General features: G+C 40.5%; 1 protein-coding gene across 1 annotated transcript; it reads left to right on the top strand.

Annotated features, from left to right (window-relative positions):
* On the top strand, positions 1,326-23,618 carry LOC110405891 (granulocyte-macrophage colony-stimulating factor receptor subunit alpha-like). The gene is made up of 12 exons (XM_021411717.1): positions 1,326-2,360; positions 10,791-10,908; positions 11,077-11,210; positions 12,370-12,490; positions 14,532-14,661; positions 14,766-14,941; positions 16,004-16,143; positions 18,909-18,947; positions 19,860-19,992; positions 20,619-20,712; positions 21,275-21,356; positions 22,647-23,618. The coding sequence occupies exons 2-12, from the start codon at positions 10,821-10,823 to the stop codon at positions 22,713-22,715; spliced, it is 1,206 nt and encodes a 401-aa protein (XP_021267392.1). The 5' UTR covers positions 1,326-2,360; positions 10,791-10,820; the 3' UTR covers positions 22,716-23,618.

Here is a 24,757-nt window from a genome sequence, read left to right as displayed (position 1 = left end):
TTAAGATTTTTTGTTTGTTCAAAATGCTGATATATTGGGTTATTTTCTAAGGGTCTTCCTTGGTAAGGAGGCTTTGCACCCTCTTTAGTTAGTTTTGAAAGCATACCTAGAGTATTTTAGGTATTATTTATGATATTATGACCTAGAACCACATAGATATCAAAGTAACTGACCATATATAGGATCCACTTACAGTAGAAATACACTCTATGACGATGGAAAATATTCTATCAAAGGTTATTGTTACAACGGAAAAGCGATATGTCCTTTCACAGTGGAGGTCTAAAAAAATACCAATAGCACAAGACAGTTTTTCTCTTTCTTCCACTGTGCTCTATTTTCAGATTTGTTTTAAACTTTGTGAGTATGGTCCTTTCTCAGTCTAGTAGTGTTTTGCCTTAGTGTTTTGAGGAATTAGTTTAGAGGAATCTTGCTGAAGACAGATCTTTTCTTGCCATCTTTGCAAACTTTCTTATCCAGAGTGACTATCTCCTGTTGTAACGAGCCCTACAATGGCTGCCATATCCTTATTTCCTGCTGTTGAAAAGAGGTAAGGGTGTTAGCTAAGCTAAATGAAAAGTTCAAAAAAGTGTGAAAAGACTGTGAGTTGTGCTGCTATCTTCTCATCAGCTTTTCTCTTTCCCCAGTTCCTCCTATTGGGTAGGCATATGACATCCAATTTTCATCACAAATACCTGTGGCAAGGGTATTTGAATTGACAGAATCACCATATCACAAGTTGTAAAGGACCTTTGGAGGTCATCTGATCCAACCCCAAGCTCAAACAGTTGGCTGGTAGTACTCAAGTATGGCATAGTTGACAAATAGGCAATTCCAGACTACACTGACTGTGGGAAAAAATGGGCAGTGCCTGCGTGCACCCGGGGAGGGGTCTAGGGTCACAAGTATCCAGGGCGGTCGCGCGTACGGGTATAAATAGCTTTGTTGCGCAGCATTAAATTGGCATTCGGCGTTATACACTGTGTGTGCGTCCCGTATGCCCCACACGCTGAGGTGCGGACGGAAGGGAAGCCTTAGCCTTATTATGCTGTCGTAGACAACAACTGACACATGCACTAGCTACATACTTCTTAGCCTACATTAAAAAATATGTATCTTTTACTGAGTAGAAGACTTGGAACATGCCAATCCTCTTCCCAAGGTGCTGAAAAGCTGGCAAGGACTGAGTCAACACTAGGAATGTTGCTCGAGAGACCAGTTTATTTAGCTGAAGCACTGCCTTACATACACTCTGTTCCCACTATTACTCACTTTATCTTCACATACGTTTTTTCAATCATAAAATCAACATTTTAAAGTGGAAAATATCATTATCATGCCCTTTTGATAACTATCCTTGGCTGATGTTGGGCAGGACAGAGCAATATGGACTGAAAAACCGACACATTTAAAAGTTGAAATTATCTGTGAAGTAATTCTCTATTGGTGGATCTCATCACATACACAAGAAAATAATAACAATAAAGTGAGAGATTTTGGTTGAAGGAAAGCGAGATTGGGAATAATTCTTCCTGTAGCAGACTAACTGCTAAGGACCCTGTCCCAGTCCTAAGAAGCCCAGGGAATTCTCTTTTCTGTTGTTCTGCCTGTGTTAGTGGTGAAAAGTAAAGAGTAATTCAAATCATTCTGGCTGTGAGTACTTGAAAACAAGAAATAACAAGTCTTGCCTGAAGAACAGCTATCTTCTTCTATGTATATCAAATATCATGTAAAACAAACTAGGAAGTGGCTAATACTAAGCATGACCCAAAGCCACAGCTGAAGTTGCGTACAGCTAAAGCAAACATCATGGTTTAGTTTTTCATATTTATATGATTGCAAAGCCTTTTACAAACTTGACATTCTATACAGCCAGTTGGGTCTTGATAAAATTAAATGGCCATGAACTTTAAGCATTGACTAGTTGTATGAAATTGAAATTAGTATAACATCACTGCAATTACATATTTCCAAAACATATTGTTTATGAAAATGTCTTTATTTGTAAGAGGGGTATTTCTATGAATATGTTCAGGACCACTGTGTGTTTATGCATTATTTTACTATCATTTTGCATAGTGTGACTGTGAATGTTCAGTTTATATAGCATAGCAGGAAGGAAGAGTTAGTTGCGTGATCAGTTCATGTGAAATCATTAGCATCTGCAAATTAGGAAATTTGAGGAAGTTCAAAAGCTGTAGGGGAAATGATAATCTGACTTTCTGGCTTGCAGAATTTGCTGTAAAGTAGTGGTGTACTGTTTAAAAACTGACAGATCTAAACACGTGCAAGCTTAAGTGCCTTTGCTGCTCTGATCCAAAATCAAACAAAATAGAGGAGGAGGGTTTTTCCACGAGGAGGTATGTGTCTTTGTGTCATCTATTGCCTTTTTCTTTTGCCACAAAAAAAAACCTGTGCAGAATACAAACCTTTGCTAAGGATTAAACTAGATCCACTTATACTAGAACATCTACAAAACCTGGACTAGCTTCCTGCTTTAGAAAGCCTAGGCAAAATACTGATGCTTTCTACAAGATTGAAAGTCTATGAAATGCCTATGATATCTGTTGCTCTATTTGACATTTGTTATATGACATTTATTTTGCAATAACTGAAAAAAATATATATTTTCTGTATCCTTGGGGATATGGAGACTTTTATTTCTTGAAAAAAAGTTAATCACACGATCATGGCATAGACAAGGCTGGAAGGCATCTATGAAGGCTGGTGAGTCCTACTCCCTGCCCAGAACAGTCAGCTACAGCAGGTTGCCCAGGGCTGTGTCCTGTCAAGTGTTGAGTATCTCCAAGACTGAAGACTCCACAACCTCTCTTAGTAGTTGCGATAGTGTGTGTCCACCTTCAAAGTAAAAATTGTTTCCTTATCTTTTAACAGAATGTCCTTTCTTTCAGTTTGTGCCCACTGCCTCTTGTCCAGTTACTGGGCATCACTGAGAAAAGTCTGGCTCCATCTTCCTTATTCCCCCTAGTTGTGTTATGCTCATGGATAAGCTTTCTTTGAGACTTCCTCTCTCCAAGCTGAACAGTTCCAACTCTCTCCACCTCTCCTTTTTATGAAAGTTGTTTTACTCCCTTAACTGTATTTTTGATCCTTCGCTTGACTCACTCTAGTGTGTCTGTGTCTCTCTTGTACTGGAAAGCCCAAAACTGGACACAGGACTCCAGGAGTGGCCTCACCAGTGCTGAGTAGAGGGGAAAGATGATCTTTCTCAGTGTGCTGGCAATGCTTTGCCTAATGCATCTCAATTTGTGATTAGTCTACTTTGTGGCAAGGGCACATCACTGACTCATGTTCAGCTTGATGCCTACCAGGACTGCAAGGAGCCTCTCTGCATGACTGCTTTCCAGCAGGTCATCTTCAGTCTGTGTTAATACATGGGATTATTTCTCCCCATGAGCAAGAACCCCAGGGGCACATTTCCCTTTGACTTCATGAGATCCTAGTCAGCCCATTTCTCAAGCTTATCCAGGTCCCTCTGAGGCAAAACAGAATAGTGATACAGCAACCACTTCTCCCAGTTTTGTATCATATACAAGAATGAAAATACTGATCTAGAGGTTGAATTGATTCTTGGAAGGCTACATTTAGGCATCAGTATGAGCTAAATACTTAATTGCCTGTTAGATATTGCCAGATTTTTCCTATGCTTATTTCTATGCCTCCTGGTATGCTTAATGGTGAACTCCATATGCTCGTGATGTACAAGCATTGGTTTGACTGCAATGTATAAACATCAGTTTATGTCTACATCAGCCTATGAGTAAAATTCATATTTTCATTTATGGAAGGGTGTCATGGGCAGGAGTAACTTTCCCAGAGCTAATCAAGAAAAGAAAGCCACTGGCAAAGTTAGGAGTTAGAACCAAGAAATCTTGGTCTCAGGTGGCTTTTACTGGTAACATCCTACACTCACAGCTTGAGCAAAAAGAATGTGCAGACATAGAGGATAAGAAAAGAAAGTGTTTAAGTCAGTACTTAATTGATGCCTTCTGTAAAAACTGCTATAGATATGCCATAACTTTTAAATGTGACCATATTTTCCTTCTGGAAAATCGATACCAAAATCACTCCAGAGCATACTGAGTTTGCCCATGCCTGGCTACAAAAAATCAAACATACTCACATTCCCTGTCATACAATGAAAGTGTCTGTCTTCCAGGGATATGATCACTGTTGCTGAGTAAGACACATCATACATCTGGTAGCATTAGATAATAAGCTTAGCAGTAATGTAGATGTTTTCCTTGATAAGATTTTTCTAGTGAAAAATTAGACATAGATTCTATGTTCATACCACTAAATAAAAGAAAGATAGACTCTTCATGGCTCCGAGGTCAAGTAGCACTCGCTAGTTCATGTCTGCTTAGCTCGAGTGGATAGATTAATTTAAGAGCAAATCTGCCTTGGAGAGAACTAGAGAGTAAACTGGAAACTGAGGAGTGTGGACATCATGTTCTTGAGTTCCCTGTCTCTCTCCTCCATGTAGCACTGTAAGTACATGCTGAGAGGCCAAGGTACTTGTGAGGCTGGCCAGGAGAGGAAAAAAAGAAAAGAAAAGGGAAAAACATGAGGAAACACTACTTATGGAAGTGTGTTCTTGTTTCTGTTAGTGTGATCCTCCAGATAACACTCCAAACTGGTTTGGCATAACTATGCCTTCTTTCTGACACCTTCAGTACTGAGGGCTGTTCAGAGAGAGTTTAACCACATCTGTCTGCAAAAGATCAGTCTGGGAGAGGGTGAAGGTCCTAGGGGTACAAAGCTCCTTCAGATGTGGTGCTGGAGCCATTTGTTTGGCTGCCAGACAGAAGGATTAAGTCCTGCTGCAGTTCCTCTATCCCTCTCCATGAATGCAGCCCAGAGAAAATCCAGGAGACTTGGGTATTTGTTGGTACATTCAGTTAGGGCAATGGGAAAAAAAAAATAGTAATTACCCTACACAGATTTCTTGTGTAATTTATTTTAAAAGTCAGTCAACTGTGAAACACAAACGCATTGGGAAGCGAAGTCTTTCAGTGCTCTGGTCAATGAAAAAGATCATTTCTTCTGAAGAAAGTGAACACTTGCAGCTCCTGCTATTCCTACCACAAGCCCAATGACATGCCCAGAGCCTGGACACAACGGTGCCAGCATGCTCTCCTCTGAGCAGGCAGGGCTGTCGACAACTCGTTTGGCGGTGCTCCAGATGAGCATTTCCACAAGAAAACACAGAGAATTAGCAGTATGGGGCCTATAATTCCTAGGAAAGCAGAGGAATCATGAGAGCAAACAGCAGGAGATGACAAGAACGAAGCAAAGACAATAAGGGAAAAGTGAGCAGACATTTTAGAGAGTGTAGGAAAACAAACACCTGAAAGTCGAGGTAGAATGAGGAAAAGAACAAGAAAAACTAAGTGACTGAACACAAGATGTAAAATGCAGAAAAATATGGTTGTATGAAAAGAAGTAGAGAATAACAGGAGGTCTTGATGTTCCTGTGTGCATTCCTGCAGAGATCACTGAGAGCATGGGAAAGTGAAATAACTATTGAGACCAATATCTCATAGAGCATTTCAGTACCAGTCCTCTATACTGCTTGTACTTAAGATTCTTCAGTATCACTTCCCAGCAGCTGTGGCCACATCCTCACTGTTGCAGAATGACTTATAAAAGACTGATGCTGAAGAGACAAGCAGGAAAGTGTCAGGCCACCATGAAGACTCTATCTGCTGACGCACCAGTACAGCGTCCTGTCCTGTTTCTATTTTTGAAGACTCTAATGGATGGGTCATGTTGAGCCATTTCCATGAAGTGTGAGGTGACCCTCAGACACATTCAAAACTCCAGCTTGCTTGAATCAGTCTGGATTTTTGTTTAAACAACAAATGGAGACAGTCTTAATCTGTTCTTCTGAAATGTCCATAACAATTAATATAGATAAAACAGACAATTAACAAACTATTAGCAAGTTTCTTTTTTTCCTGTGTTCATAAGTATTTACTAAATAGTCCTAGAATTAGCCCTAGAAATACCTGCAATCAAGAAAATGTCTACTAGAAAATTGCACTAATAGGAAATACCAAAACCAAAAATTCCACTAATTGGTGTTGCTTCTTCACATAAAAAGGAACAGAGAACCAACTATTAGGAACAGGGAAGTCTCTTCCATAGAGTTTTAACTTTCTCTGAGAAAAAAAGAATAGTTCCTAGGATGCAAACACATTTGACAAGAGCAGATGCCAGTGTTGGACTAGCTCTGCTCAGACCTTTACACTCCATGAATGAATGTAGAGTCATTCTTTGCAGGTACACATTCATTAATTTAAATTCCCTACAATGCTCTGTAATATCTGACTTCTCTGGTTCTGACTTTGCAACAAGTGTAAAACAAGTGTAGACAATTCTGGGAGTAAGTACTTGAAAGCAGCCCTGCGGAGAGGGACTTGGGGGTCCTGGTGGACGAGAAGCTGGACATGAGCCAGCAGTGTGCGCTGGCAGCCCGGAAGGCCAACTATGTTCTGGGCTGCATTAAAAGAGGAGTGGTCAGCAGGGAGAGGGAGGTGGTGGTCCCCCTCTACTCGGCTCTTGTGAAGCCCCATCTGGAGTACTGTGTCCAGGCCTGGGGCCCCCAGCACAAGAAGGACGTGGAGCTCTTGGAATGAGTGCAGAGGAGGGCGACCAAGATGATGAGAGGGCTGGAGCACCTCTCCTATGAGGAAAGATTGAGGGAACTGGGCTTGTTTAGTTTGGAGAAGAGAAGGCTCCAGGGAGACCTCACTGTGGCCTTCCAATACTTGAAGGGAGCTTATAAACAGGAGGGGGATCGATTGTTTGTGAGGGTGGATAGTGAAAGGACAAGGGGGAATGGTTTTAAGCTGAGACAGGGGAGATTTAGGTTAGATATTAGAAGGAAGTTTTTCACGCAGAGGGTGGTGACACACTGGAACAGGTTGCCCAAGGAGGTTGTGGATGCCCCGTCCCTGGATGCATTCAAGGCCAGGCTGGATGTGGCTCTGGGCAGCCTGGTCTAGTGGTTGGCGACCCTGCACTTGGCAGGGGGGTTGAGACTCAATGATCTTTGAGGTCCTTTTCAACCCAAGCCATTCTATGATTCTATGATTCTATGATTCTATGATTCTATGATTCTATGATTCTATGATTCTNTATGATTCTATGATTCTATGATTCTATGATTCTATGATTCTATGATTCTATGATTCTATGATTCTATGATTCTATGATTCTATGATTCTATGATTAGGGATATAAACTTCTAAGAACAGAGTGGGGAGGTTAAACTTGTTTGAAAAGTAGAGAGTCATTTATGATAGTCAACAGGTAAAGATCAAAAAAAAAAGGAAGGTAATGTAGAAGGTAATCTTTTGTTGTTGTGTTGTTTTTGTTGTTGGGTTTTTAAGGAAAAAGTATTCCAAATCAAGGGGACTTGGCAAAGGAAAACAGAAAATCAGACATGCAAAAATAAATAAATAGTAAAATACCAACAAGCTTAAAAAGATTTCTATCAGCAGTAATTACAGGCTTTAAAACTAGCGCTGAGAAATTATTTAAGTGTACTAGGAGCAGTGAACAGAATTCAACCAGAAAAAAAAAAAGGCCTGTAATGCAAGCTGAAACAATTATGTGTACATAAAGATCTACTTGTATGTGTCTTAATATCACAGTACACCCCACACGGGATGTCCTCAGGAATGTTAGTTGGAATGTTATCTAGGCATAATGGAGCCATGTCAAGCGGGGAAGGATATCTCATGTGTTCTGCAAAATTCCTCTTCAAAAAGGATCATTAGAATATACTACCTCTCCAAGAAAATTTAGTCTGAGTAACACACAAAGACAGAATTAGGTTCTGGAAGATGTTTACAGCTTATGGAAAGAAACTTATAGGTTCAGAGGATCAGAAAGGCTAAGAATTCAGCTGTATACTGTTTATTAATATGTAATTATTAAATCAAATAAGTTGTACATTAAGACATAGAGTCACATTGTCAAAAATAGCCATAAGGGGAGTATAAGCCAAGGGGTGATAAGCAGCTGAATTCAACACAGGAACACCGCATTAAATTATTACAAAAAATAGACTTTAATTACATTGATAAGCAAATCTGATTGAAAAATAAACACATTCTCAAACCAGGAGTCACATATCTCTGTCATCTATGAGAAATTTGTAAGCATATCCATAAATGATCAGAAAAAAAGTTGGGAAAATCTCTTAAAACATATGAATTACAAAAAGCTTGATGTAATAGTCATATCCCAAAAGCATGAGCTTTTAACTCAGACAAATATTTGTCTTCTAATTTTGAATTAGGTATCAGTGAAGCAAATTTAGCACTTTCCTCTACTTCTTAAGTGTATTTCATAGTCAAAATGCAATTGTGGATCAGTATACTTGTTAGTTTAAAATTGTTATGGACATGGTCCTGTAAGGTAGCATTAAATTTTTATTACAAAGAATACATTCTCAAGCTTTATTTCCACAGTAAAGTTCAACAAGTTCTGGATCCAAAAGAATTAAGGAACAAATAAAACATAGGAAAAACATATCATGTTTAATAGTGGGATGTAGGAAACTGCACCTAAGAAATGGGATTCTTTAGTACACTCAGTTTTCTATGAAAAGGGGTGAAAAGTGAGGAATCACATTAAAAAAAATGAATTTAATTCAGGTTAGTCAGGAACTGACAGAAATATAAAGTTTATGATGAATGCTTCTATTTGGGATACCCATGACAAAAAAAAAGCAGCTGAATCTAAGGTTATCAATAGCCAAATGGTCTGTGGTAAGGCTCATCAAAATTCCAGCATCTAGGGCACTTTTCTGAATGGAAAGCTTTCCTTAGCTAGTATGTGGTCAGGAAAGAAGAGATGAAAAGTTGATAGTAAATAACACTGGAACTGACAGAATGATAGAATCTGCCATAGAATTAAGGTTGGAAAAAACTTCCAAGATCATCCAGTCCAACAGTTCAGCTATCACCAATATTTCCCTACTAAACTATGTCCCTTAGTACAATGTCTAAACATTTCTTGAACATCTTCAGGAATGGTGACAACCACTTTGCCTCTAAGAAAAAGAATGAGAAATTATTTAGGGAATTGCTCTTAAGCCATGGTTGTCCGACCTTTTGGTTTGCCTTGGTCCGCATATAAAATATATAATATAGTTAATATATATATGTATATATATATATAATTAAAACACAAAAAGTAGGGCAACAAAAAAATACAAGTAATGCAATAATTGACCTTGATTTTGTGAAACACAAATGAAATACATATCGCAAAACTGATTAAAAACATATCTCAAATTAATTTATATTTTTTGTGAGCTTTTCGAGAAGTTGGATATTTCTTCCTCAGTGAATGAGTTAGGTTATGAAGAAACACAAGTCCATTTTTAATAAGAAATAAGAAAATTTACATATCTGCTTAATGACAACAACAAAAAAAACCATGTCCACAGACATACATACGTGTAGGTAGGTTGTAATATTATTGGCAATCATTGCATTTTACTCACCAAGCAACACAAGCGCATGTACAGTATAATACACACAGACATCAATTCAGCTGTGTGGTGGGCACAAGAGGTGGAACTAGCACTGCACTGCACACATCTCTCCACTGCATTCCGTTGTTGCCTACACAGTTGGCACTTCAGTTACGCTCAATGAATTCATGAAAAATGTTGGTAAAAATCACATAATAACAGTACAGTTTTTAATTTTGTGGGGCCATGCTACTAGCTGCCCAGGGATGCATGTGGCCCATGGGCTGTGGGTTGGGCAACTCTGCGTTAAACACTATTAATGTTTTACTACATGAACATTTGAAATCAGCCTCAAATGCTTTTCAAGCAAAACTGTAGATTTTCCAGAGTTACGAAAAGTAGGTCAGCATTTAATCCCTGCTAAGACCTGGCAGATATTGAGACCTTTCTCTTCCTGATATGTGTGGACAAGTCATATCTCAGAAGATACTAACAGGAGGAGGAACAGGCTTTGAACTTGCCTTGGTGCTGATGCTAGATTGAACAGAGCAAGGAGAAGTGAGTCATCCACAGCCTGACATAGTCAAAAACCAAATTACCCACTTCCCAAAAGATGCCCTCACCAAAGAGTTGAAAGCCAATCTAGATGGTCATTCTGCAGCAGAAGCTGGAGCACTGCATAGTGGTGAGGCAGTGGCACAGGCTGCCCAGGGAGGTGGTGCAGTCACCATCCCTAGAGGTGTTCAAGAACCGTGTAGATGTGGCTCTGAGGGACATGGTCAGTGGGCATGGTGGGGATGGGCTGAAGGTTGGTCAGGATGATCTTAGAGGTCTTTTACAACCTTAATGATTCTGTGACTCTATGATTCTATGATTCTAAAGTAAAATTGGCAGGGTTGTTCACAGGACCAGAAAGCAAAAACACTCAGTTTTTTGATGGTTAGGGCAAATATTTCAGAGAACAGTAATCCTAAGTCATGGTCCCTGCACTGACAACGAGTGGATGTGTAGTAACAAAAGTTAGTGGCCTCTTCATCTCAAACCACTGTCTTGCAGTAGATAATAGTGAGCTTACTCAGAATAGATGCATATCAGAAATCCTGAAGCACAGCCTTTGCTCATCTTTTCTGAAGAATATGTTCTAGGGGTGAATTAAATAGCTTTTTTTTTTTTTTTTTTGCTTTTGTCATGAAGAAAATGAAGATTTGGAGCACAAAAGTGCACTTCAATATAATTTTTTTTTGTTAAAATTTTTATTTTCTTTTTGCCCCTGAAGGCTTCACTGTATCTTTACAGAGAAGAAAAGATGTTTGATGCTCTTGGACTCACGTGCATGATTTGTTGGTGTATGATGCTATTTTGTCCTTCGCATGCTGACCTCCAGTGTATGGGATGTAAGTATATTTTTACGTAGTCTGAGGAACAGTGTTTAATTTCTCACTTATCAGAGTTATTTGAAATTAATCTGGCAATAGTGAATTTAGGCCTGAAATATTCTACACTCTCTATTTAACAGTAACAACACCATATCCTAACTTGCACTTATTCTGTAAACATTTCAGCAGGGACACAAGAATCACCTATCTCAGACTTGACACTGAATCGAAGAAGAATGGAGCTGTCCTGGCAAAGCAGCAAGAACTTCTCCAGTTACACCTGTATCATGACCACAAACTTTGGACACAGAGAGATGAAGGTAAACATGCTGTTCATCGAGATAATTCACTGCACTTTTTTGTTTACCTCTTATAGATTTCATTTACCTTGGGGAAAAAAAAAAAAAAAACAAAAAAAAAACGAATCGTTTGGCTTTAAAATCTGCAAGTGGCAGCTTGCAGTCTACAACTTGATATGTCAAAGGCCATGGAAAGCCACTGCCAATGCCAGGGTGTATTTGTTGTGAAAGAAGCTTCCCGAAAGAAACACAGAAATGAGGTTCTGTCACCAAAGAGAAAAGGTGATAATCTGAACTGCAGCCATGCTGAAGCACGAATGAGAATGAAGCTGCTGAAAAAAAGGAATATGACACTAAGAGAGCCACCTGGAGAATTTAGAGGGACATAGATCCTTCAGCCAAAAAGTGAATATTCCAAATGATGTAATGGATTTTCTGTGTCTCAAGTTCTTCACCTGTTTCTCGGTAAACTGGAACAAGGCTCTAGAACATGTTATGTTATAAGCCCGTACTATCCTAGCAGAAAAGTTGAGGAGACTGGGGGGGAGAGGGGAAGAGAGAAAGAGAGACAGCTTATTTAGAACAGCAAAGCAGAGGCTCAATTGGAAACATGTAGTTCAGTAACACACCACACTTTCACTGAAGATTTTAAATGTAATGCCATTAACATCTTTCTTAACCCCTATGGAGATCAGATGAAGGCTTTGTTTAACTGGGATCGTCTGATTTAATTCCATTTTGGTTCTCCTGTTGATTCAGCATCTTCTCTTATGCCACTGGGCTAATATTAGCTTTCTTTAATAGTCATATGCTGGTATAGAAATCTTTTTTTGTAGTTGTGCTTCCAATTACTCAGTTTCATTCTAGATTATTCTCAGTTTGTAAAGAAGAAAGCTAGTTCTTGAGCATAAAACATCCATAGGCATATGAGCACTGGCACAGGCTGCCCAGGGAGGTGGTGCAGTCACTGTCCCTGGAGGTGTTCAAGAACTGTGTGGATGTGGCTCTGAGGGACATGGTCAGTGGGCATGGTGGGGATGGGTTGGGGTTGGACTTGATGATCTGAGAAGTCTTTCCAATCTTAATTATTCTATGATTGATGACAGGCCCTTTCAGTTCCAGCACCATCTAACATTGCAGAGGAAAATCAGAGAAGTAAAATATGCATGTTATTTTTCAGCCAAAGAGCAGATCGTGCAGGTTTGAAGTGGAAGATGGCATGCCTCTGTACAGAGGAGCAGTCGTTACCATTACAGTACCAAAGACAAACATCTCAAAAATTTGCCCCTTTATCCCTGAAGGTAATGGTCATGGTCTGGGTAAGGTTTTCTCCTTTTACAGCCTTTTAAATGTAAATATTACCATAGGAAACAGTTCCTTAAACAGTAGTTAAATATTATTTTCTATTTAAAATGCTTGTCTTTTTGCAAATCTGTTTAAGCTATTTGTTCTCCAGAGACTGTTCTGCAATTCTGCAACAGAGGTGTTACAAAAAATGTATCAATAATAGCGTTATTCCTTTTCTTGCTAGGGCTCCAAAATACCACTAAATTATGGCGGTTTCAGGGTGATTCAAGTAATTGTTTGGGGTGTTACAACTTAAAATGTTCGCGTCTTTCCCAATTTCTTCTGAACTTGGTTTTCACCACTAAAGTCACCAGTGCTTCTGCAGCTGCATTATCTGGGGTATTTCAGACTTGGCAAAAGTGATAAGATTAAGTAGTTCGCTTGTTTTTTCCTGGGGACTCCACAAAGGAGACTTTCTCACAGTGCCCTACAAAATGCAAGCCAGGGCACTGCCTTTTAAATGCTCTTCCCCACCTGGACCACAGGTCCAGGCACGCAGGTTTCCCAAGGGGACTCCTATGTTCCTCAGATGCCTTCAACATGGGGTACTGAAATAGGCAGAAGTGTAGAAACCACTTGGGTGGCTGAAGTTGAGGCACACCACAGAAACACGCAGAGAATTGGCTGAAGGAGAAGGAAGAATGAGGCTGAGCACAACTGCGCAGCCCACAAGGGAGCTTACAAAGAAACAAGTTCCCCACCTGATCCTGCCCCAGGAAGGGGATGAAACTGCTCTCATTCTTGTCAGGGTGGAAAGCTCTAGCCAGTGGGCAGTTTGATGAGAGAGTACTTCAGGAGAGGATTCCTGATCATTAGTCACAAAATGAGAACAACCGCTCTCTGTAGCACCAAGGATGGTCTTAAAAGCCATTGTGCCTTAATTTAGCTATGTGAGTGCTCTAAACTTACTTCTGAAGTTCAGAGGTAGGCAAAATGCAGTGGGAGATCAGTTTTATCTGGGCTGTCCTTCCTAACCCAAGCAAAAACTGGCTGGAGTTGGAGGTGTAAGGATATGCCAAGAGAACAAAACCAACAGGAGAGGATAGAATATAATAGAATAGAATAGAATAGAATAGAATAGAATAGAATAGAATAGAATAGAATAGAATAGAATAGAATAGTTTCATTGGAAGGGACCTACAAAAATCAAATCCCACTGCCTGAGTACTTTACAGCTAACCCTCAGTCTCTCCTCACAGGACATGCCTTCAGCCTTTTTAACAGCTTTGGTGCCCTCCTCTGGGCACTTTCAAGTATCTTAAAGTCCTTGTTATCATGCAAAAATTTGAAGTGAGGCCACACCAGTGCTAAATACAGAGGGAGAATCACTTCTTTTGACCTACTGGCCATAATGTTTAATGCACCCCACAATGCAGTTTGCCCTCTTGGCTGCCAGAGTACGCTGCTGGCTCATGCTGAGCTGCTGTCACCAGCACTCCCAGGTCCCTCACTGCTCAGCTACTCTCCAGCGACTCTTCTCATAGCCTGTGCCTGTGTCCAGCATTGCTCTGCCCTAGGTGCAGCACCAGCATTTACCTTTGCTGAACTTCATGCCACTGATCATTGGCTAACATTCCAGTGTATCTAGATCCTTTTGCAAGGCCTCTCGTCCTCCAGGGAGTCAGCAGCACCTCCCAGTTCAGTATCATGAGCAAACATGCTGGGGATGCATTCCACTCCAGCTTCCAGATCACTGATAAAAATGTTGAGCAGAACTGTCCCTAGAATTGAGGGAACACAGCCAGGGACCAGCTGCCAGCCAGATGTAGCCCCGTTCACTACAACCATTTGAGCTCTGCTGTTGAGCCAGTTCATCTCCCAGTGAAGTATGAACTTATTTACCTCACGGTTGGACAACTGGTCCAGAATGACATCATGAGGGACAGTACCAAAAGCCTTACTGAAATCCAGAAAGATTATGTCTGCTGCCATAATTCTCCAGCTTGGAGCAGTCCACACATTTTTTCCTCATCATGGACATTGCTGTGTTTGCAGGCATTAATGGGTCAGCCATTGAGAACTTCTCCTGTGTGATTTATAACATCTCCTTCATGAACTGCACTTGGCAGGCAGGCAGGAATGCTCCAAGAGATACCCAATATTTTCTCTACTGGCAGAACTCGAGGTGAGTCTTCTTGAGTCTTGGGTAATCTGAATTCTTATTTAACACATCACACTGCCTACGTTTAACTAAAGCCCCTTGTTATGTATCTGTTATGTTACCTACAGAGATGATGATGAGACAGAATGTGAGCTTTACATTAAAGATGAAAATGACAGAAACATGGGATGTAAATTCCAAAATGTGACCATTAGAGACAAAACTACTTATTTCCTGGTGAATGGATCCCACAAAGCCTTCCTGATCCAGTTCTTTGATAACTACACAAAACTATATACAATTGGTAAGTAGGTACTTCTATTATTGCTGTACCAAAAGAAAAAAAGGAATTTTTTTTTCTGAAGGAAAAAAGAGAATAAAACAACTGTGTACAGCTATTACATGATTCTACAGAGAGGTACAAACTTGATTCCTGAAATTAACTAATTCCTGAAATTAACTAAAATGAACAAAGGCAGAAAGCCTGAAATAGCAGCTCAGCGAACAGTGTGAGCAATTCCTTGGGATTCAAGTGGTGAGAAACAGTGGTCAAAAGGTTTTGAGGGCATCTTTCCTGTGGGCTCATTTCTCCATTTCAGTAATTCCACACCTCTCTGAGTGCTGCAAGGGCACTGTGTCCTAAAACCAAAGGGAGGGTTCAACTGGCAAATTAAGACTGTATTAACTAAATAAGTGGGTACCCACAAGTGATCTATGTGTTTAAGCTCTGATAGAGATTTGGGGCAGGATCCAGTTGCCTAAAACCATGCCTCTGATTCCATTTGAGGCACCCTCAGACATCCAGAATGACTGTAGATGTAGGCCAGATGTTCAACAGTTGTAGCATCATAGACTCTAGCTTTCCTACTGTGTTTTACCTGTGTTTAGCAGTGTATGGGAACTGCTGAGTCACAGCCTGAACCACTGATTGAGCACCTGGAGGAAAGACTCAGCCCTGGGAGCACAGGTGAAGGCAATTCACTGTGTGACCAGAAGGGGTGGAGCCAGGCTCCCCCCCTCTTAGGCCTCATTTAAGGGTTGACTGGCCCTCAGGAAGGATCTTTTTCTGGAGATCCTTGCTTGGTGGAAGCAGGCGTTTCCCTGTGAGCCTAGAATCTTGTAATACAGGTGAGTGATCTACTTCCTTTCCCTTATTGCACCTTGCTACTGTGCTGGTCCTTCCACCTCTTTTTGTAACGCCCTTTCCGTTGCGTTGGTCTTTCCCATCACTACAAGCAGATAACATTTGCTTCTACCATCAGCACACAGCTGAATTAATTGCCTTAGCTTCACATACATTTAACAATGAACATGTGAGTTGCAGTTCATTACTGATCATGTCTATGTGGATTTCATCTCATTCCAGAAAGACTCCCTCCTCCATTGAATGTCACTGCCAACTGTACTAGCAATCCAGAAGGTTGCATAATTACATGGCAACAACCCCTTCTAAGTCGTGTGGAAAACGCAGACTGTTTTCAGTATGAAATTAACATACAAAAGAAGGTAAAAACAGTGTATTGGTTTGCATTTGGCACCATACCTAACTACATGTATCTAAATAGCAATGTCTAAAATATCAGTTCCTGAGTTTACTGACTTCTATCTGATAAGCTGTGGCATGTTCTCCTGCTCCAGTCCTGCTGTTCTAGCTTACACTGCTTCTGACTTCATTTCAAACTAATGTATCATAGAATAATAGAAACACAAATTCATCGAATGGTTTGGGTTGGAAGGGACCTCAAAGATGACCTAATTCCAACCTCCCTGCTGTGAGCGGGGCTGCCACCCGCTAAATCAGGCATGAGTTGAGTGGAGGTACCAGGGATACCCACATGGAGATAGCAGATAAGACTCACACATTCTGGAGGGGCCATCTGAGGCCAGGCAGGATACCACACAGCAGCTGTAAGGGGCACTACAGGGCTAAGTGAAGGCAGCTCAGTAGCACCTGCCTTGTCCACAGCAGGCTGATGACTTCCATCCTAGGCTGAGAAAGCCCATCTGATAATGAATAATGGGGAAATACTAATCTTTATTAACACATCATACACAATGAGTTTACCTTCTGAAATTAGACATTCCTTCTAATAACTTTTTTTACTTTCCTATAATGCCAGCTGTTCTGCTGACATTACATATGTTTCCTGGATCGCATCTTTTCAACGCTCTCTGGGATCCTTACCACAACCACTGCTGGTGATACTGTTTGCAATTTTCACACCTATGCTTTTTGTCTTAAATGTTTCAAAATGTTCAGGTTCCTTGGTACAGGTTAATGCTTTTTCCTTGTTAATTAAATTTTGATTGCATTGAATGTGTAAGTAAATATTCACAGTGATTTTGACTGCGAATCGCTTTGATGTCAAGGTGGGGATCAGACTCTTCTCCCAGGTGACTAGTGATAGGATGAGAGGAAATGGCCTAAATTTGCACCAGGGGAGGTTCAGTTTGGGTATTAGGGAAAATTTCTTCTCATCATAGAATCACAGAATGGCTTGGGTTGGAAGGGACCCCAGAGATAATCAAGTTCCAAGCCCCCTGCCACAGGCAGGGACACCAGCCTCCATATCTGGTACTAGACCAGGTTGCCCAGGGCCCATCCAACCTGGTCTTGAACACCTTCAGGGACAGAGCATCCACAACCTCTCTGGGCAGCCTGTTCCAGCACATCACCACTCTCTCTGTAAAGGACTTCCCCCTGACATCCAATCTAAACCTTCCTTCCTTGAGCTTAAAACCATTCCCCCCATGTCCTATCACTGTCTACCCTTATAAAAAGTTGATTCCTCTCATTTTTACAGCCCCTTTTTAAATACCGGAAGGCTGTGAGGAGACCTCCTCACAGCCCTCTCTTCTCCAGGATGAACAAGCCCAGCTCCCTCAACCTGTCTTCCAAGGGGAGGTTCTACTGCCCTTGGATCATCTTCACAGCCATCTTCTGGACCCCCTCCAACAGTGCCACATCTTTCTTGTATTGGGGGCCCAAAACCTGGACGCAGTACTCCAGATGGGGCCTCAGGAGTGCAGAATAGAGAGGGACAATCACCTCCCTGTCCTGCTGACCACCTCTCTTCTGATGGAGCCCAGGATACCACTGGCTTTCCAAGCTGCAAGAGCACGCTGCTGGCTCATGTTCAGTTTTTCATCCACCAGGATCCCCAGGTCCTTCTCTGCAGGGCTACTCTCAAGGAGTTCTTCTCCCAGTCTGTATGCATATCTGGGCTCACTCTGACCCAAGTGCAAAACTTTGCACTTTGCTGTATTGAACCTCATTAGGTTAACACGGGCCCACCTTTTGAGTTTGTTAAGGTCCCTCTGGATGGCATCCCTTCCTTCTAACTTGTCAACAGCGCCACTCAGCTTGGTGTCATTGGCAAACTTGCTGAGGCTGCATTCAAGCCCGTCACTGATGAAAACATTGAAGAGCGCTGGTCCCAAGACAGACCCCTGGGGGGACACTGCTTGTCACCAGCCTCTACTTGGATGTAGTGCGCTCTGTCTGTGGCCATCCAACCAATTCCCTATCCACTGAATAGTCCACCCTCCAAATCACTCCAGTTTAGGGATAAGGATGTGGTGGGGGACCATGTCAAAGGCCTTGCACAAGTCCAGATAGATGACAGTGGTCACCTTCCCTTTGTCCACTGATGGGATTGTTCCATCATAGAAGGCTACCCAATTGGTTAGGCATGACATTCCCTTGGTAAAGCCATGCTGGCTGTCTCAGATCACCTGCTCATCCCTCATGTGCCTTAGATGTTGTACTAAGGGACATGGTTTAGTGAGGAAACATTGGTGGTAGGTGGACAGTTGGACTGGATTATCTCAGAGGTCTTTTCCTATCTTGATGATTCTATGTCCATCAGAGTTCAACTGGAAGGAGAAGAAACTTACTGCTCACATCAGTTTTGTGCTTTGTGTTATCAACCTATTGTGAAGTTACAGCCTCCAGAACTGCTACTTTAGAGGATGATTTGCTTGCTTGAATAATTCAGATATACTCCTGCTGGATGGGAATGTGCATTATGTAGAGGCAAATACAGCTCACAGCCAGTGACGTAATTTGTTTTCTTCCTTTTCTAAAATGAAACAGAGGAAGACAAAACTCTGAATAAAGTGCTATATTCTCGGATATTACTGGGGCAAATATCCATTTAGATTTTCACTTTAAAATTATGAAAATTGAGAAATGGAGAAAAATAGAGGGGGAGATATATGATTATTTGACAAGAAAACCAAAACAATTTGGATTTGTCTTTGTTTTGCAGGATGAGACCCCAAAAGAGAAAAGGGATCCTCCTGTAATCGTAGGTATTCGTATCCCAACAAATTTGCACTTTTGCTCTGTTTAGCACATAAGTCACTGTGACATAGAATATATTTGTCCTTGGAACTGTAACTTTTCCATGAACTGAAGAACTCAGGAAGATATTTTCCTGTGGCAGCATCATGTGTAAGCTTCTTAATATTTCCCTTCTGGATGGGAATAGCGAGAACTTTCCTTGCATTTCACAAGGGGTCACGCTTTCCATTTACTTCACAAACAGATTTTAAGAGAGCTGTTGCTTTTTTTCTCTTTAATAGAAATTGGAAATATTCTTTTTATTGTGTCTTTTTGTGGACAAATGCCACCGTAGTTCAAGACAAGAGAGATGGAGGGAAGATCGAGATCTTCAAGACCAGTGAAACTGGGACTGTAACACAACCTATCAGTTTTCCCCTTGCAGATAGGCAGTTCTTGGCCTTGCAAGCATCCTTTACAGCCACCAGGCTTTGTATAATGCACCACGAGGCCAGATGATCTATACCTGGTGTTGAATTGTCTTGAAGGCATCAATTCTATTTAACAAAAACAGGCACCATCCAGGGAAGCCTTTGCATGATTTGCAAACTTGGAGGCTGCTTCTCCAGTTTCAGCTTTCTGTCCTGTTTTATATTTTTTAGGATACGTATGTGACAAAGAAAACAAGATATCCTTACAGAATAAGTTTAAGAGCCAACAAATTCCAAAAACCATCTTTAAACTCTAAAACAGAGTCAGTGGTAGGATGAACTAATGGGTACCAGGTTGTAAAATCTGGGGAAAAGTTCATTTAACCCTTTATCTGCAAAGCTATAAAAATAACTTTTATTTACAGAACTTGTATCAGGAAATTAAAACTCAAATTTTATTAATCGTTGCTGATGGAGTAAAATACACCTTCTAACTCTGAATTTAGGTAACTGAACACAAATATGAATTCAAAAGTTACAACCCAAAAAAAAAAAGCATTCTGAAAGTCAGAGCACGTGGAAAAAGAAGATGTTCTGTGAGCAGAAACTGGGGGGAATGGAGTGACCCTATAGAGTTTGGTAAGACTGTGGAATATTCTTTTAATCTAGGGTGGGTTTGGGGATTTTTTTGGTTTTAATGTGTTTGCTGTTTGCAAACTTTTCTCTGTCACACTCACAAATAGGAATAAAATCTAAATTCTCACTCAGGGACATGGAAGGAGCAGAGTAGAAATTATTGATGTAGAGGAAGTGTTCAAATCCTACAGCAACAGATGCTGGCGGCCCATGAGTAGCTGTGCTTGTGATAGCAGCTGTGACTCAGACAGCAGGATCACAGGAAGCAGCTGAGATGCACCCAAAATGTCTTCTGTCAGAAGTTCTGAAAGTCCCCTTAAATCCTTGAATTCATCCTCTTCCTTCTGAATCTTCCTACTCCCTGTTTCCTTGATGTTCCTTTAGTGGTCCCACCTCTTGTCCCCGCTCTTTATTCTGAGACTGGTTCTCCTCCTTGTCTGGATTTTTTTATTTTTCTCTGCATTTTAAACATTCAAAATTTTCCAAGGTGTGTTAAATGCACCAGAACTTTTGAAAAAAGTTCTGTAAGATGCCAAGTGGAAATCCTTTGGATGACTCAAGAAGTTCAGGTGCAATCAGAGTTAACACTTTCTGGCAGACCGCTGACATTTCTCTCTTGGATGTTTCAGGCGAAGAGAAAGATTACTTTATTTTTGTGATTTTACTTCTGATAGCACTCGGAACAATCCTAGTGACGCTGCTCCATTATTATCTTTGCAAGAGGTAAACCAACCTTCTTAACATAGGAATTTCTGTGAAACATTCCTCCTACCTGCACAACCTTGAAGAATCTGATCATCAGTGTCATTCAGGATTATCAGCAGTGTTGTTTTGGATGGCTCTGTGGTACACCATGGGGGACAGATTGTTAGAGAATCATCCCAACAGATCCTGAAGAAAAACATTTTTTTCCATTATTTCTAAGCATTTCACATTATTTTAAAATCACTGGCTCCAAGCAGTGCCAGACAATGGGGAATTGGGACAGGTGAATGCATCCTTACTTTGATAAAACTTGTTGCTTAGCAGTGGAAGCTATTTACGTCAAGTGGGTTATTTTAAGTCTTGCTCAATAAATCATTTATTGTAACTTCAGTCACAAAATAAGCTTAGTTACCCAGTGGATCAGTGTAAAAATAGTTACCCATCAGTCAACATTCAGAGTATTTTCCTTCCTCTCGCTTAGTGACTTATAAGGCAATAAATAACACCCTTAGAGTACAACACAAAATTTGTTGTGTTGCCTCACTAGTGTTCTATTTACAATCCCATTTTCTATCCCAAGGTATTGCAGTTTAAAAAGAATATTTCCTCCGATCCCACAACCAAGAGACAAGTTTGATTTGCCAGCTGAGGAAGATATCCAGGTATGCTCATCTGTTCAATCAAATCGGTTAACAATAACCCACCATAAGCTGCAGGCATGAAGAACTGCTGTGTAAATATGAGAGCCACATTAGGTCCATTAAAACCTGATTTGCTCCTGTGCAAAGTTTGTTGTGCCTTATGTGACTGCTGAGTATAGCTTGTTATCTATTATTATTATTGTCTTGCATGTACTTGCAGCCATATTTTACAGAGTTAAAATTAACTGAGACTGGTAACTTTTGCACATGCTGATTTTGCAAAGTTGCCATTTATAGATCAAAAAAGTCAAAGCGAGAAAGCACTTGTCACCAAATTATTATTTAATTTGGTGTAAAGTAGCTATTTACTAATTAATTGCTACTAAAGCAGCAAGCAGTCCTTAAAAAAACTGCAGACCTTCTGGATTGCACATTTTTGCTGCATTTGGGGGACTTCCAAATTCCTGTAGGTGGATGACCAGAACTACACAAAGCAGGTGGATATGTTTCTCAAGCTGTTGCATGGGCACAGCCGCAGGTAGCAGCTGATCAGAAGCGACTGCCAGAGTTCAAGTGAAGTTCAATTTCATAAACACCAAGGCTGTGAAGATCATTTTCAGGTCTCTTAGCCTTCTGGACTCTTCTTTGCCTAGTTTATTCTTTAAAATGAATTTTATCTATCTCCTTTCCCAGACACAATTAATAGTAAAGATACTTGAATGCTGTAATTCTTCAAAATGGATCAAGTAAAGATGTGTTATCTAAGGAGTTTCTCCACTGAACAACAGGACTATCCCTTCCTAGTACTTAAATCTAATATTTCAAAATAGTTCAGAAATATACACATCCCTTTGCTGATTCTGCTTCTTGAAGCTGGCATTTCATCCTCTTGTTCCCACTTGCTCTCATGACCTTTCACATTTACTGTTTGTCCTGTTTCTCAATACTTTTCCCTGATCTCATGATTTATAACCCTAAACTCACTGTACTGAGTTCACACTTGCTTCTTTAAAGTTTTTATTGAAGTACTGCCAGCTTTCCTTTTTAGGTTTGGGTCAGATCCTACCAGCCAACTCAGTTCACCAGACAATTTGTATTCCTACAATCCTCCACTTTATTTTAGCGTTCATCCTTCAATTTTTTGCCATCTTGCCTATCCCTTGCTTTGCAAGCATTTCTTAGATATCAAAATAGCAACACCAAGGTGCCTTTAGAACTGTGTATTTAATATTTCTAAATGTTTTCTGTGAACACCAACAGTCAACCTGTAGTTTATTGTATCTTAAAGGATATTTTTCCCCTTCTCCTTAGAGAGAGAACGTGCTTCTACCCCCAAGAAGTTGTACTGAGGAAATAACCATGGTTGAAGAGACAACCTAACATTCCAGAAAGAAAACTGATTTGGATTCACACGAAATCACACATCCTCCTAATCATTTCCAGTTATTTCTATTGCATGGACTAGAAATGAGCATCACTTACGAAACTACCCCCCCTGCCCACCCCTAAAAAACCCCTAAAAAAAAAAAAACCCTGCAAAGAAAAGTGGCCGTTCTTTTCTGTTTGTCCAGAAATAGCACCTGGCAACCAAGCTCCTCCAAAAACATGTGTTGTGAAGATCTGCTTAAAAGTTGCTGAGATTCTCTTCACCATCTAAGACAAGGCCATTCGACAACACAGCAGAAATGGGATCTAATTTCTTCTGTTCATCACTGGAAAATTAAGAGCAGTGCTACAGGAAATCATTAAAACACTATTTCCCCAACTTACCACTTTTATATACTCCAAGAACTTTCTGGAGCAGAAGGTAGCTTAAAACTGCCCTTCCAACTTGCAACCCCAATACTAAACTTTTAACATATTCAATGAACCTTAAGCAAAACAAAAAAAAAAAAAAAGAAGAAAAAAAAAGGACAAATCTTGCTAAAAATAACCGAGTGGGCTGCCAGTCAGTCGTTAATGAGCTCAGCATCTCCAGCATCATAGAATCATAGAGTGGCCTGGGTCGAAAAGGACCTCAAAAATGATCCAGTTTCAAAGCCCTGAGTGCAGGGTTGCCAGCCACTAGACCAGGCTGCCCAGAGGCACGTCCAGCCTGGCCTTGAATGCCTCCAGGGATGGGGCATCCACAACATCCTTGGGCAACCTGTGCCAGTGCATCACCACCCTGTGTGTGAAAAACTTCCTCCTAGAACTTCCTCCACATCCATGTGGATCTCTGCAATAGCAATAAGAATTTCAATGACATAGGTAAAGTTGTCAAATAAATCCAGCGTAACAAGACTTGGAATCGACTCTGCAATAAACTTTAGTAACTAGATTTTAAATAGTTCATCACACCAGTCTATTTCCTTCCAAGTGCGCAGGTCCTGGTTCCAAAGCTTTTAAAAAATATCGTTCTTCTTTTTCATTAAACAAATTCTAAATCTTTTCCTGCTGGAATATCTTCCAACAGAAACACATTTCACCAACTACGTGCTTCAATAAGGCAGAAAGCAAATGCTTTTTTTAAAAGTCTCATTTATTGTTTGCCTCTTATGTTCCCACACTGCATAATCACATTGAAAAATGCTGCTGGATGACTAAGGGAAGCAATATACTAGTAAAATAAACACCACGTAGTACATGCTGAAATGCACAGCAGAGGTAAGTTGCGTTTCCATTTAAAGAACCCACCACACTTGCATTGATTTCTTTCTTCTTCTGGTTAACACCTAATTTTGCTGGAGGGGGGTGGTGAAAAAAATCTCATCCCCTTTTCAAGGGCTGCTTGAGTTAACTGCCATGCTTGCTTCTTCACAAAGCTAGGCCACCATGCACAGGAAGGTTATATGAGGTGCTCTATCATTATACCTACCTTTTAAGCCACCAATGTAGAAAATAAACCTACAAAATATATTTATATAGACAGACTCTTCCTCGGTCCCCTCAAATCAATGGAATTACAATTGAAACAGCAGCTTGATTGGAAAGGTCAACATCAAGTGACCTGCCCATACCACAAGAGAGCTACCATTACTGAACAAGATAAAAAAAAACCACTTGCAGTAGGTACATAAAGTTTGCCATTAGCCTGTGTACAAAGTAGCTATGTAATGTACTTACATTCACAGAAAGATGCTGAAAGCAGTGCTTGTGCCATGGAACATCATATTGGTGCAAAATCACCAGCCAAAGCCACGTTGTAAGTTTAAATACCTCATCTTGAGTAGCAACCTCAGAAGGCACACAAAAACCTCAGATAGCTCAGTCAGCCTCCAGTGACTCATACAATGACATTTTCACAGATACAGGGTGAGTTATAAGAACATACTGAGAGATGAACACCTTGTTTTCATCTGCTGGTCCCCCTATCACATCTTTGCAGATTACAAAGTACAAAGCTAAGATCATATACATATAAAGAGCAGATTTAGTTCTGC

This window comes from Numida meleagris, chromosome 1, assembly GCF_002078875.1.
Source record: "Numida meleagris isolate 19003 breed g44 Domestic line chromosome 1, NumMel1.0, whole genome shotgun sequence".
Classification (NCBI taxonomy): domain Eukaryota; kingdom Metazoa; phylum Chordata; class Aves; order Galliformes; family Numididae; genus Numida; species Numida meleagris.
This window is presented reverse-complemented; position numbering and strand designations above follow the sequence as displayed.

What these genes read in the sequence shown, in the direction of transcription:
- LOC110405891 (XM_021411717.1), top strand. Translation starts at nt 10,821, where the DNA reads ATGTTTGATGCTCTTGGACTCACGTGCATGATTTGTTGGTGTATGATG. An exon ending in TGACCTCCAGTGTATGGGAT is followed by an intron (nt 10,909 to 11,076) that starts GTAAGTATATTT and finishes TAAACATTTCAG; the next exon opens with CAGGGACACAAGAATCACCT. An exon ending in GAGTGACCCTATAGAGTTTG is followed by an intron (nt 19,993 to 20,618) that starts GTAAGACTGTGG and finishes TGGATGTTTCAG; the next exon opens with GCGAAGAGAAAGATTACTTT.